Source organism: Plasmodium vivax, chromosome 10 (assembly GCF_000002415.2).
Source record: "Plasmodium vivax chromosome 10, whole genome shotgun sequence".
Taxonomy (NCBI): Eukaryota; Apicomplexa; class Aconoidasida; order Haemosporida; family Plasmodiidae; genus Plasmodium; species Plasmodium vivax.
The window spans coordinates 417341-430137 of record NC_009915.1 but is presented as its reverse complement, the minus strand read 5'-3'; the positions used below and the strand labels follow the sequence as shown (position 1 = coordinate 430137).

At 40.9% G+C, this 12797-nt stretch overlaps 3 protein-coding genes across 3 annotated transcripts, besides 4 other annotated features; 1 reads left to right on the top strand and 2 right to left on the bottom strand.

Annotated features, from left to right (window-relative positions):
- Nucleotides 1-2490: 2490 nt before the first annotated feature.
- Nucleotides 2491-5150, bottom strand: PVX_080145 (hypothetical protein, conserved; the record flags this gene model as incomplete). The annotated part of the gene is made up of 1 exon (XM_001613687.1): nucleotides 2491-5150. Exon 1 carries the CDS (start codon nucleotides 4588-4590, stop codon nucleotides 2491-2493), a length of 2100 nt encoding a protein of 699 aa, XP_001613737.1. The 5' UTR covers nucleotides 4591-5150.
- Nucleotides 2592-2631: a microsatellite.
- Nucleotides 2665-2686: a microsatellite.
- Nucleotides 4647-4677: a microsatellite.
- A 930-nt stretch (nucleotides 5151-6080) lies between the features above and the next one.
- Nucleotides 6081-7544, top strand: PVX_080140 (hypothetical protein, conserved). The gene is made up of 4 exons (XM_001613686.1): nucleotides 6081-6428; nucleotides 6629-6736; nucleotides 6884-6973; nucleotides 7162-7544. Exons 1-4 carry the CDS (start codon nucleotides 6360-6362, stop codon nucleotides 7258-7260), a joined length of 366 nt encoding a protein of 121 aa, XP_001613736.1. The 5' UTR covers nucleotides 6081-6359; the 3' UTR covers nucleotides 7261-7544.
- A 174-nt stretch (nucleotides 7545-7718) lies between these two features.
- PVX_080135 (s-adenosylmethionine-dependent methyltransferase, putative) lies at nucleotides 7719-10150 on the bottom strand (the record flags this gene model as incomplete). Its single annotated transcript, XM_001613685.1, has 10 exons — nucleotides 9859-10150; nucleotides 9563-9667; nucleotides 9324-9432; nucleotides 9147-9209; nucleotides 8895-8934; nucleotides 8675-8789; nucleotides 8401-8519; nucleotides 8188-8286; nucleotides 7914-7992; nucleotides 7719-7778 (listed from the first exon to the last, which is right to left on the bottom strand). The coding sequence occupies exons 1-10, from the start codon at nucleotides 9892-9894 to the stop codon at nucleotides 7719-7721; spliced, it is 825 nt and encodes a 274-aa protein (XP_001613735.1). The 5' UTR covers nucleotides 9895-10150.
- Nucleotides 9156-9175: a microsatellite.
- Nucleotides 10151-12797: the final 2647 nt, after the last annotated feature.

Below are 12797 nucleotides of genomic sequence, written 5' to 3'. Positions count from 1 at the left end.
CAATGAAACAAAATTAAGTCCTACATTTGTACTGCCCATTTTAGCATGTACAAATGTGGTAATACACACCAGGAGAAAATCCACCTTTCAAATGAACATACTTATTTTCCCATTTTTAACAAAATAAAAGACTAGCCTAGCTGCTTTGCTTTCCCCCCCTTTTTTTTTTTTTTTTTCGTCACCTCGTTTTGATAAAAAAAGAAAAAAAAGAAGAAAAAAGAAAAAAAAAAAAAAGGGAAAGCACTTTATTTTGTATAAATCAACCAAATGGGTAAAAAGAACAACAAAATCCCAAAGAATCTTCACCAGGTTGTCCACACACAATTAAAAAACAAACCCTCCTTAAAAGTAATACTTCTTCAATAAAACAGAAAAAACATGTCAGGAAAATCGATACAATTGTACCATAATGAAAAATGCGAGCATTACATGTGATTATCCTTTTGCAACATTTCCAAGTCTTTTCGTTTATTTTTTTTATTTAAAACTTATGCGCGCTCCCAAACCATGAGTGTCATCCTATTTCTCCACTTAAAGAAAAAAAAAAAAAAAAAAATGCAATAAGATTATTCGAGCTCCCACTTCAAAACCTTTATTTTCCCCCCTCCTCGTTTTTCCCATTAGTGGCGTTTAATTAATAAAGAAGCCAACTTCTTCGATAAAGCGTTTGAAGAAAACCTAATAAATGTAAAAAGCTGCGAAATTGCGTTTATGCGTGGCAAACGCGCATCAGCGTGTGAACATATGAGCAGTCTGCATTTATGGGCTATGTGCGCCCGTGAGCAATGTGCACATATAAGCACCCCCCAACTTATAAACGCAACTACACCTATAATCACCCCCACACTACAACACATCCATGCGTGCTACACACCTATACGCACTACACACTAACACCCCTCTCATGCAAACGCGCGAGCGCCCCTGAGCCGCCGCGAACTCAGGCAATCTGCCGCTCAAATCTGAGCCATTAAAAACGCTGCCACAAATTTAACTCCTATTTTCCCCTCCAATTTTTAAACAGTTCCAAAAAATGTCTTTAAATCAAGATGATTATTCATCAAAAAAAGAAGATCATGTAGAAGAAAAAATTATACAAAAACGTAAAAAGTTTAAAAAAAAAAAAAAAAAGCGAAAGGTAAAAGTAAAGGTAAAGCAATACATAGCAAGAAATGTGTTAAACAAAAATCGGCCCTTTGCTTTTTTTTTTTTTTTTTAAATGTGCACACCGTATAACATTCTTTGCCATCCAAACGAATATGCATTTGAACGTATTTCTGCGCAACTTCGCCCGTTGATTGCTAGCATTGCTTGCACGAAAAGATACATCATGTGTGCGAAAAATGGCAATTTAAGCCGCAAACATACCGCCGTTTCGTTCGTCCGTTCGCTTGCTCGCTTGTTCGCGTTGCCATGCACAGATCTGACATTAGTCGGGCAGGCAAAATGTGCACATTTAGCATAACTGAAGCATTGCGCACTTATGCGCCTACGTTTATGCCCTTTTGCTTCTACCACTAAAACGAAGGCCTTTTATTTCGTTTTGCCTTTTTACGTGCATAGAAGATTCATCTATGAGACCATTGCACGTGTTGCTAAGAGTCGCATGCTCCTACGTGCGTGCACATGTGTATGTTGTGTATTTTGCTTAACCGCGTAAACGCAGGGCCAGGGCCTTTTGTTTTTATCACAATTTTGGCGCTTATTATTTTCTTCCTTTTCCCCCCCTCCCCTCTTCTACTTTTTAGGTTGACGGCAAACCGAAGAACACCTTTTACAAACCTAAAAAAGGAAAATTCACAAGAGGGTGACCTTAATTTTGGCTAATTCAGATCATTTCATTTTCTTCAATTTTTTTTTTTTTTTTTTTTTTTTTTCGTTCAAAGATTCGTGCGTATTTTGTTATATTGCTCCCACTTCACTGTCGCACGACTGTTCCCTGGCTGTCATTTTGCCATCATTCCCCCCTGGCGGTGTATAATTAAATGTTTTTTTTTTTTTTTTTTTTCATTCGCGCTGCTTTAAAAAAATGAGCTAAAAAAAAACTGGGGTTGGGTTTAATTTAATCTTCGCTCTGACTTCGCGCATAGTTTTATGCTAATTTGCTTGCCCAGTTTTATGCCAGTTTTATGCCAGTTTGCTTGCCAAGTTTTATGCCAGTTTGCTTGCCAAGTTTTATGCCAGTTTGCTTGCCCAGTTTTATGCCAATGTGCGTGCCCAGTTTTATGCCAATTTGCTTGCCAAACTTTTTGTGCCAATTTGCGTGCCAAACTTTTTGTGCCATTTTGCGTGCCCAATTTTACACCCCCATCGCGCGTAACATTAACTTTATAATTAACCATAAATGAATTTTCTACGCCACGATTTTTCACAAACGCGGGGAAAGGGCCCTTCAAGCGGGTGCAGTCGCTAGCGGTGCGTCTATAGGCACACTCTTTTGGAGGCGCACCCGGGAGGGCTCCTCCCCACGTCAGTAGCAACCGCACAGCGTCACATACGCTGAACGGTAATTTCCAGCTGAGCGAGCAAACTCGTTAACAAATTTAAGCCCTCTTTCCCGTTAGCATGCCGAATGCACAACTTCGCATTACTTTTGCGTCTATTACATAGGAAATCATACTCCGGTTCATAGGTAACTACGAACGCGCCGCTCTTCCTCACAGCATCTTTTATCTCCTCATCTGAGACGGAATCTTTTATGTTATGGAGAAATAGGTAAGTTGCTTCCACATGATTGCATTCTTCCAAATTGTAGTTAACACCATCCTGTAAAATGGATTGCAAGTGTACTCTGAGCGAAGCCCTGGTCCCCTTTTGTATTGCTTCTTGAAGAATTTTTTTTTTTTTATCATCGTATACTTCTTTATTAAAATAGGACTTTCTGTTAAAGTTTCCCATTTCACAAGAGTGTAAATAATCGGAGGAATTAATGGACTGTTCCGAGTACTTCCTACTATGGATGGGGCAATACATCCAATTGCAGTTCAAAGTGGTTGGCATGATTTTTTCACATGGAGCGTTGTGGTTAATATCTGGTGTTTTCCTTCCAAATAAATCGCTATACAGGGGGTTTACTTTCCTTTTTTCCTCCTTCTCGCTATCCACATTGGTTACATCTTTGCTGATGCGATGCGTGACGACTTCCACTCCCGTTGTGTGTTTACTCCCCTTTTCATATGGTTGTTCCATTTTATCATCATCACAATCAAATATATGACTCGAGTTCATATAGTTTCTCCTTTCCTCCAGGGTAATATCAGCATTAGTGTTGCTATACGTATTTATATAGTTAAAATTTGTAGGGTATAGTTTTTCCAGGCAAGGGGGTTTATGTACTCTCTTTTTTTCCTCTTCATTTTTTGTATCACTGGAAAGATGAAATGGATATACATCTGGTAAGGCATCTCCTTTTTTTTCGGACACCTTGGTAAGATCTAATTTCATTTTGTTCGCAGCTAAAATGGTTATGTTATCATTCCCTGCGAGGCTGTTAAAATGGATTTCTTTGGCGGACAAATTGTTGTACTTTGGGACAAACGTATTCGCCTTATCTTTCGGCTTGGTAATTTTCCTCTCTTCACTTCCGGAATAATTAAATATCTTTGTGTGACTCATTGCTCTCTCTCGGTTGGTGCAAAAGTTTTCATACAGATTGTCTACATCGTAGCTGTGCACGCTCAGCTTGTTCCCGTCGCCATCCTTTTGGGTATGTCCCTTGGGGGAGCCCTCGGCTGGTCCTGGGGAGGCAGAACCGGCACTGCCCCGTTCGACTGGCAGGCTGTTTGGTGGATCGTCTCTTGCATCACTATTTACCTCGCCGCTTGCCCCGATTACCCCGCTTGGCTGCTCCTCCTTTTCGGGCCCGCCTGTGGGCGACCCCCACTGCGAGGTCCCCTTCTTGCCCAGGCGGAAGTTTTCCAAATTATCCGGCCCCCACACTGACTCCCCTTCATTCTCATTTGGCTCCCTTGCACCGCGCTGATCGCCCATGCTAGCATGTTGTGTACTATTCTTCTGGGGGGTGCTTCCCCCACTGGCGTTGTTCTGTTGATGTGCCCCGTTGTCACACTTCCTATTCGCATTACCCGCATGACTAGCATTATAGCTATGGAGAAAGGGATAACTATCGGGCACCCCATTATTATCATAAAAGCTGCTTTTTTTTTTGTTAAATTTTGTTCTTTCTTCGTAAGATTCTTCATACGGTTGTGCGTAGCTAGCTACACTCAACTTTGACTTTTGCGGTGACGAGTCATTGCTACTACTTTTTACGTTTAACTGGTACACTTCGTACGTGTCATCATTGGTGTGATTTTTCGGAAGAGCAGCGTTTGCCGCATTATTTGACGAGGACAAATCGGGGGAAGACACTTCATTGTTAGGGTTGCTGCTTCTAGTGCTTTCGCTACAACTGTTTTGTGCATCCTTGTTGTGAAAATTTCCTCTTTGGCTATTACTGGCACATTGCAGGGGGTCTTTTGTGCTGTCCCCACTTTGTGCGTATTGCCCTACATTGTTGTTGGCGCCATGGGGGAGGGCGAGCGCCCACTCGGGGGCAGCGCCGGGCTTATTGCCGTTCACATTTGGCATTTTGAGAGAGCTGCTACGGAGTGGGCTATGCGGTGAGCCACTCAGTGAGTTAGTCCGTGCGCTACAGGACGCTCCTCTTACAGTTGCTGCCCTTTTGGGCCCCTTTCTTTCCTCTACAGCGCGGCGAACACTTCCGCACCTACTTGCCGGTAAAAGGTAACTTACCCGATGTCGCAAAAAATTCCCCCCCTTTTTCGATATCTACTCTTTTGCTTATTTAGACAGCACGAATGTTCGCAAAGGGTTTCGTTTAATTTTGTTAAATTTTTTCCGCTGCGTGAACGTTGTTAATTTGTGGTGCTATTAGTGCAGAATGTGTGGGCAGGGAAAAATTTCCTTTTCACTTATAATGACAAAAAAAAAAAAGTTTTCTTTTTTTTTAAAAAAAAACATAATGGTTACATTTTAGCGCGTAATGCTGAACGGAAAAAATTGTTTTATTTTTTCCTCATTCTTTAATTAGTGATTCTTTCCATGGTTGCAGAAGAGGGGATTTACGAAGCTTAAATAAATCGAAAAATTGTAATCGGGTGAGTGTACATTGTTTACATATTATGTGTACATTCCTTTTTATAACATTTTTTTTTTTTCCCGTTTTAATTTGTTCTATTTTAATTTCCTTTTTTTAACCGAGTAGACTGTCATATGTGTAATTTCTTTTTAACTTTTTTTTTTTTTTTTTTTAAATGTGTAATGCGCGAATGCATTTGCACTGCTTAGAAATTACGTAAAACTGCTATTTTGTGAAGAAGAATCCAATAACAACGAATGGGGAGGGGAAAAAAGGAAAATAACTATTCTGTGCCAAATGACTGTGCAGCGTACAATGCGAAGTGTGTTCCGTGCGCAATTGTTCTTTTCACCAAAAAAAAAAAAAAAAAGTTATAAAAAGGAATTGTTAATTACAACTGGGAAAAAATTGCGAAACAAAGGCATTTTCAGCTGAATGAAAACATGTGAAAGAGGGGAATTTTTTAACAGGGGTTTCCAATCTGTCCGCGTTTCATGGCCCTGCTTTGTGTCGCGGTTCCGCTCTTTTTGCAGAGGGAAAAATGGGTTAAACTTCTTAATTTCGCACTTTGCGCGTAATTTGTTCACACTCTATGTGTAATTCCTGTTTAGCAAAACGACAGGGAAAGGAAAAGAGCGGCTAATTCGCAAATTGGTTATTTAAGAAAAAAAAAAGTTACTTAAAAGGTGGACCACATAAACCGCAAAAAAGGAAGAAGAAAATGAAAGGGGTTGCCAATAAGTTTCATCGGGCAATGCTCGCTTGTTCGCGACTAGGTTCCTGTCGAACGTAGCACGAAAGGAATGCCATCGTGGGTGTTACGGGGAACGCCGGGATAAGGCAAACCGAAACGCGGGAACGGAAAACTTTAAACGCATGCAAAAATGCGCTTCGTAGTTTCTTCATTCAGTCGTGACATCCGCGCGGTGAATTTTTACGAAGCTAACTCGAGCTGAAATATTTTTTTTTTTTTTTTTTCGAAGGCATGCTTCGTCCTGACCCATGTTCAGGGCGCGCATATACGTTCCCAGTTTTGAAATTACCTGTTTGCATATTTGTGACAGTCCAATGTGGCTGCTTTAGTTGGGAAGGCGAACCTCTGCGAAAATTCAGCCGCTAATTTTTTTTCTTTTTTCTCCCTGGTGAACGGTTAAAGGAAAAAGGGGAAATAAATCATCACTCTTATTAATATTCGTGTTTTCATGTTCATGCGCAAAAATAACATTTTTGAAATATCTGACGACGCGAGGCTGCCAGGATGGATGACAACTTCGTAAGCGACAAGGATGAACAGTTGTTGAAACTGCTGCTGAAAAATAGACCAACGGTAAAAGAACCACGTGCCATTTTGCTGATGCTCTCCTTTGGGAAGTTCCCAAATGTTCCCTTTCAGCATGCTCACATGTGTATGGGCATATTTTATCTACGCAGTGGGCGTGCGTACTATGTACGTATGTGATAGTCACTCACCGATAGTACCGCTCTTGCCGATCAATTTTTCCCGCCCCTCGCTTTCACCCATACCAGTTCAGCGAAGAATTGATTGACTACTACCTTTCGTACAGCGGATGTAGCGTAACGGAGAAGTCCTGCCTCAGATTCATTTCGCTCATTTTGCACAAATCGATAGACAAAGTAATGGAAAGGAAATTCGTTCAAACAGACGTGAAAAAGCAATGTTTTCTTGCAATGTGACGTGAAAAGGCAAAGTTTTCTTGCTTACCAAAGTGAATATTCACCTGCTTGAAAAAAAATACCCATGTATGGTTCCCTTCCCTGTAGCTAGTAGATCAGTCGACGGTCGTGCTGCCCAGCGAAACGCCCCATGGTGATGACAACCAGAGGGATAAAGAGAGCAGGGGCGAAGCTAAGGTATCCGTGCGCACACACGTACATAATGATGATGCAAAAAATAGAACATACGAGGGACCCATTTTCTCTTCTAAACGCTTAAGTGCATACAAAAAGGGTTTTTTTCGCCCCCACCCCGCACAACATAAACGTATGCATAAGATAACCCATATATGCCTGCCTTTATTTCCCCAACCCCTATGCTGCAGAAGGAGCTGAGCTGTAAAAAACTGATCGAAGCCCTAAAAGAATTTGATCAAAACTATCAAAGTGAAGAAATAGTAAAGAATTTCAATCTGCTTAAGTAATAGGGAGAAAGAAAGCGAAGAAGAGCGGCGTCCATTGGTTTTCTTTTTCTTTTTTTTTCCCAACGTACATGGCACATAGCGCGTTGAAATTTTTAATTTTTTTTAAGTATTCGTCAAAATTGATCCAAATTGGTGAAAATTTCGTTCCCATTTTGCAGCGTCTTTTCAACCTGCTGAAAGGAACATTTTAATTATTCTTATTTTTTCCCTATTATGTGGGGGGACTTATTTTATAATTTTTTTTTTTAAGTTCAACGTTAACATAGCAATAATTTTTTTATTAACACCTCTTGCGTGTAAAGCGGTATGAGCAAACAAGTTGCGCACAAATGTTGGGCAAAATGGCGCAAATTTTTTGAGAAAAATAAAAAATTCAAATGTCGTAAAAAAGAAAAAAAAAAAAAAAGAGCTACACAAAACATAGTACGCGTAACGTAAGAACAAATCGAGTGGAGTGCTTAAAACTTCCCTTTCCTCTTCCTTCCTGTGTATTTGCTGTCCCTCTTCACGTCCAGTCCCTACAAAGGTGGGTGGAAAAAGAAACAAACGAATCGACAAACATGCACAGGACGGTGTAAAAACGGTGTGCAAAATGGTACGCAGATTGGCTGCTTAATTGGAAATTGGGAAGGGCAGATTATCCGTTCGCTTACCTTCATTCTTCTCTGATTCTTTTTCTTCATAATCCACTCCTTGTTTTTTTTTATTTGCTTTTTCGTTTTCTTATTATATCTGCGTTGGGGGGGGAAAAATGTTGGACATGTGCAAGTGGTCATCGTAATGCTTGCACAGTTTTGGTGATATGCTTGATGGTAAAAAAAAAAGAAACTGAACTCAGGGGCGTATGCAAACAGATGGTTCAAACGCACATGCTTCAAAAACACATGCTTCGCACACACAGCTAGCTCCCCCTTTTCGCATTTTTACCTCCTGTTCGTGCTCGCAATGTCGTTATGCTCCTCGTCCTCCAGGGGCTCAGGAAGGTGCGAAACGACGGCGGACCCGGTCCACAAGCACAGGTAATATCTACGGCGGGAAGGTGGAAACACATTTGGGAAGGTTAAAGAATGCGAAAAAAAAAATGTAAACATAAATAAGTGTATGCATTTTTATCCCTCAAAAGAAGTTCAATTTTGTTACTTTTTCGATTTTGCTGAATTTGGAAAATCCACGACGACACCACCACCGAAGCCAGCTTTCATGGCGAAGCTCGTGAGGGTTTCAATTTGTTCTGCCGAGTCGGGGTAAAACTGAAATACCTGCAAAAGGGGGGTAACCACCAGGGGGGAAGGATGCACGTAGGTGAGCGCATAGGTACACGCATTCATGAAGATATGTACACCCGTTCGCCACTTTAACACTAGTGGGGAATGCGTTCTTATGTGCACCGCGTGCATGTCGACTTGACGCTTACCGCCCTGGCTCCTCGTTTCATACAGTTATATAGCCATTTAAAGAATGTGCTGATTCTCACTTTGGGATTTTCATCCTTCTTGTCCCAGTTGCATAGCCACTGAAGGGCAGATATGCTGAAATGGGGAAAAAAAAACATACAAATGTGTGTAAATAAACGCCCTCCGTTGTGAAGAATAAAGGGGACTAAACGAATTGGGAGTATAAAACAGCTTGGCTACCTGACTACTCCGTCGAAAATGCAGGACTGGAACCTCATCACTGAGAATGGGGGGGGGAAGCGGCAAAACGGTGAAATGGCAAAGCAGCGAAACGGGAATGCGTAGGTTAGACGCACACAAGCCGTTCAATCGAACATGCAGTAGTGTGCTCATCCCATTTATGCAGTAATCCCAATGTGCATTTTTCTTTTTCTTTTCCTTTTTCTTTTCCTTTTTCTTTTCTTTTGCATGTGGGCACATCGCAAAGGTTACGTTTTCCCATGTCGGCTAAAATCATGTCCCCTCCGTGGTGGGCTTCGTTCTGCAATCCCGCTTCTGAAAAGATGAAGGAAAATGATACATGTTATTTGTATACACTCTTCCGTGGATGTATGGACCCATAATTTGAGAAATACATCAAAAGGACGGGGAAGCAAAAGTTGCGAGTACTTATCATGTGAATGCTGATGTCAATTCCTATCCAAAAGTGATCGGATTCGTTCAGGGTCATTCCGCTTATGCCTGACCCGCATCCAATGTCTAGCAGCAAGCAGGGGCTCTACAAGGGGAAAAAAAAAGCAGCGAAATGGATTAACGCAAAAAGAGGAGAACATGAAGGAAAATTTCCTCACGCGGATCATTCAAAACGGTTAACATGCCAAATTGAGTGATGCCACATTTTGACTTACCTCCGGGAGTACCAGCAATTCCAAAGCTCGCTCAGTCATTTGGGACTGTATGTCCCTGATTCTGGAATTGCGGACGTATTTTTTGGCTTCATCTTCGTTATAAAACTGTAAAGGGTTTTTTTTTTGGGGGGGAGGGAAGAAGTTGCACATGAGTAATAGTGTTTGTGGCGAGAATACTACGGTATAATGCTTATACACGTATAGGGAGACACAGAATGTAAATCTAGGGATCTACAATTCCATCTATCGTGATGGGCAATCGTTATGCCTTTTTTTTCCACTATTTTGTTAATTACAATGTCAGGGGGGGAAGAATACTCGGGCCTAACCATCTCCTCTAAGCTATTTTAAGTACATTCATTTAGGGAATATTTTTGCCTTTTTCAATTTTTAGTTAAATTTTAAAAAAATTTTGTTGCAACCGAAAAGCGGGTCAACATGTAATGACAAACGAATAAGTAGGTGCTCTTGAGGCAGGAACTGTTGGTATGTTCCTCTATCCATGCGCTCGTACGTATGTTATTGGCATGCCAATTTACGAGAATTCATATGTTCTTCAAAATGTACGTGACGCCCTTGCACCATAGCAGTGGTAGAACGCTCCTGATTCTTTAGCATGTTTTTTTTAGCGGAGCGGCAGGATAAAGCCACATACAAACGTGCTAATTAGGATGTAACAAATTTTGCGTGGCCTTATAGAGCTGCAATGGCACGCTCATTTTTCGAAGTCGTCCATTCGCAATTTATCGGGTACAATTTATATGCATACAAAATTGGGGAAAATTTTACCGAAAAAAGTTGGAGCAGGGGAAAGAACTTTTCAACGGGCTGTCAAAATTTATTGTTATGCTATTGTTATGGGAAAATATACGTTTGCTCTATGCTTTGAATTACGTGTGGCGGGAGGGACTAATTAAAAAAAAAGCAGCGACAAGTTTGCTCCTTGCAAAACGTTAAAATGTTTCATTTTGTGGTTTCTAAATGAAAGCGTTTTACATGTTTTATTCGTTTATGTTCAGCGAATTTGCAAAATTAGCATTCTTCAAATGCTATATTTTTTTTCCGCGTTCGTTTCCACTTTTTTTCCCGTTTTGTTACAATTTCCGCGAATTGGCTACAAAGGTGTAGAAGTTGAGATTTAATCAGGTTAGCGGGTTATTTTACGGTTTATATGGCGTATTATTTGACAGGTTATGTGGCGCATTATTTGACGGGTTATATAGCGTATTATTTTTTTTTTTTTTTTGAATGGCTCCATTTTGCTGCCAAGCGTGAAAAAACAGAAAAGTTGCGGTTCGAAAGCACCACACGAAGTGGCAGACCGCCAAAGGATGTTGGGGCATTTTTTTCGTTGTTCGTTTTCTTTCCCCCCTTAAAAAAATCGCACAACGGTGGGTTAGTGGCGGGCATTACGACATTCACATTTTCGAGCCACAAAATGTGGCAAAAAAAAGGGCAAACAAATGAAACGCGAGAATTTTCCTCTTATAGACAATGGCGTGTATATAAAAACTCGCCTTCATTTTGACGTACCTCAGAAAAAGCAAATACCATAATGGTTGACCAGCGCGGGGATAAAATGGCGAAGCGGTGTGGCGGCAAAGCGGCGAAAGTTGAAAAAACGAATGAGACGCATTTGCCATAAATGAATGCACAGTGGGGGCATACGTCTCCCCCTTCTGCGGTTTTGTAAAACGTTTCCTTTGCTTTGTAGTGGCATCACTTTACTTTCTGCGAACGAATGCAAATGAGTGTACGCACGTATGTTCCCATTTCTGAATGGCAAAATTGGCCTTACTGCATTTTTTTGCAAAAAAAGGGAAAAAATACCAAACCGGCATTTTAAAATTGCTACTCGAATTTTCGTTTCGCCAGCCCTTGGGTTGATTTCTTTTAAATGATCGCTTTTGCCAAGTATAAAAAATTTTACAGTAGGGCGCACATACAAAAAAATTACTTCACGCATGTGTACAAAACGTGGAAATTAATCGAATGAGTGGAAATGAAAAGCGTTTTTTCTGCAATATGCTTTTAGTCATGTGCTAAAAAGAATATTATTCCTGGGGAATTATTTTTCCATGCTACGTTAGTGAGTATTTTTTTTTTATTCTTCCAGGCCGTTTGTCCATTTTGGCACGTAGTAATGCTTAGCAGTGCTTCGCTATGCTTATCCCCATTTAGCAATATTTACAAATGCGAACATGCGAGTCATTTTTTCCCCCTTTGTGCCACTTTGTCGCATGAAGTATGCACAGTTTCGCGGCCCATACGCAGTGTTTCACCGTACTTTCCGTTTCGCGCAGTTTGTTTCAACTTGGTCGCGCGTACACATATGTGTGTATTTTTTTTTAAATCTTCCCTTGTGCCATCCCTGCACACGCGTTTTAACCTCTCCGCTTTCGCCCAACTTGTTTCCAAAACACTCTTTCTGGTGTTGATGCATAGTGTGTACTTGTGAGTGCGTACACACCAGCGCACGCATGTGTGCCCCTTGATCAGCTTAGCACAAATTTCCCAACCGTATGCAGTAACATCATACGTATTTGTGTATACGATACTGTGAAGTATACTTTTTTTATGTGTGTTTTTTTTTCCCTTTCTTTGTTCTATAATTTGGTAATAAAAAAGCATTTCATGGGCTCCCTTTTTCTCACTCTCTTGACTTAAATTATTCCTTTTGAAGAACATTTTACCAGTTCACTATGCCACCCTATATTTGTGAAATGCTTTTTGAAGAGACCTGAATGCCCCGTGGAAGCGATGAATATTCAGGGAAAGGCAAACGTAAGGAGGAAGCCACAGAACATGCAAGAGGATGCAAATGTGCATACAATCAAGCGCCTCTCCCATTTTTGCAGATTTGTGTTGGCTTCACGTTCTGCACAGTTTGGTGCGTTTCTTCGACAAGGTGGTGAGCGGTAAGAGGTTTTTATTTTATTTTATTATTTTTTCCCACTTTTTTAGAATAAATGTGTGAGGGACAACATCTAGACAGGTAGAATTGCGCGTCTTGTTGCTCACGTGCGGTAATGCCTCCATGTAGGTGAATGCCACTCCTCCGTTGCTCACACTGCTTAGCCGTTTCTTCGCTTTTCAGCGCGCACGTACGTATGTAGCTACAAATTTACATGTAGGTTCTTTGGACAGGGGAGGCGGCCTCTCAAGATAGAACTCCAAATTGTGCTAGGATCACTTTTTTGTTTTTCCGTCACCGCAATTTATTTCTGCGCACATT

Excerpts from the sequence above, each read along its gene's own strand:
- PVX_080140 (XM_001613686.1), top strand. The coding sequence starts at position 6,360 with ATGGATGACAACTTCGTAAGCGACAAGGATGAACAGTTGTTGAAACTG. Across the intron at positions 6,429-6,628 it reads TGCTGAAAAATAGACCAACG|TTCAGCGAAGAATTGATTGA; the intron begins GTAAAAGAACCA and ends CACCCATACCAG. Across the intron at positions 6,737-6,883 it reads TGCACAAATCGATAGACAAA|CTAGTAGATCAGTCGACGGT; the intron begins GTAATGGAAAGG and ends CCTTCCCTGTAG.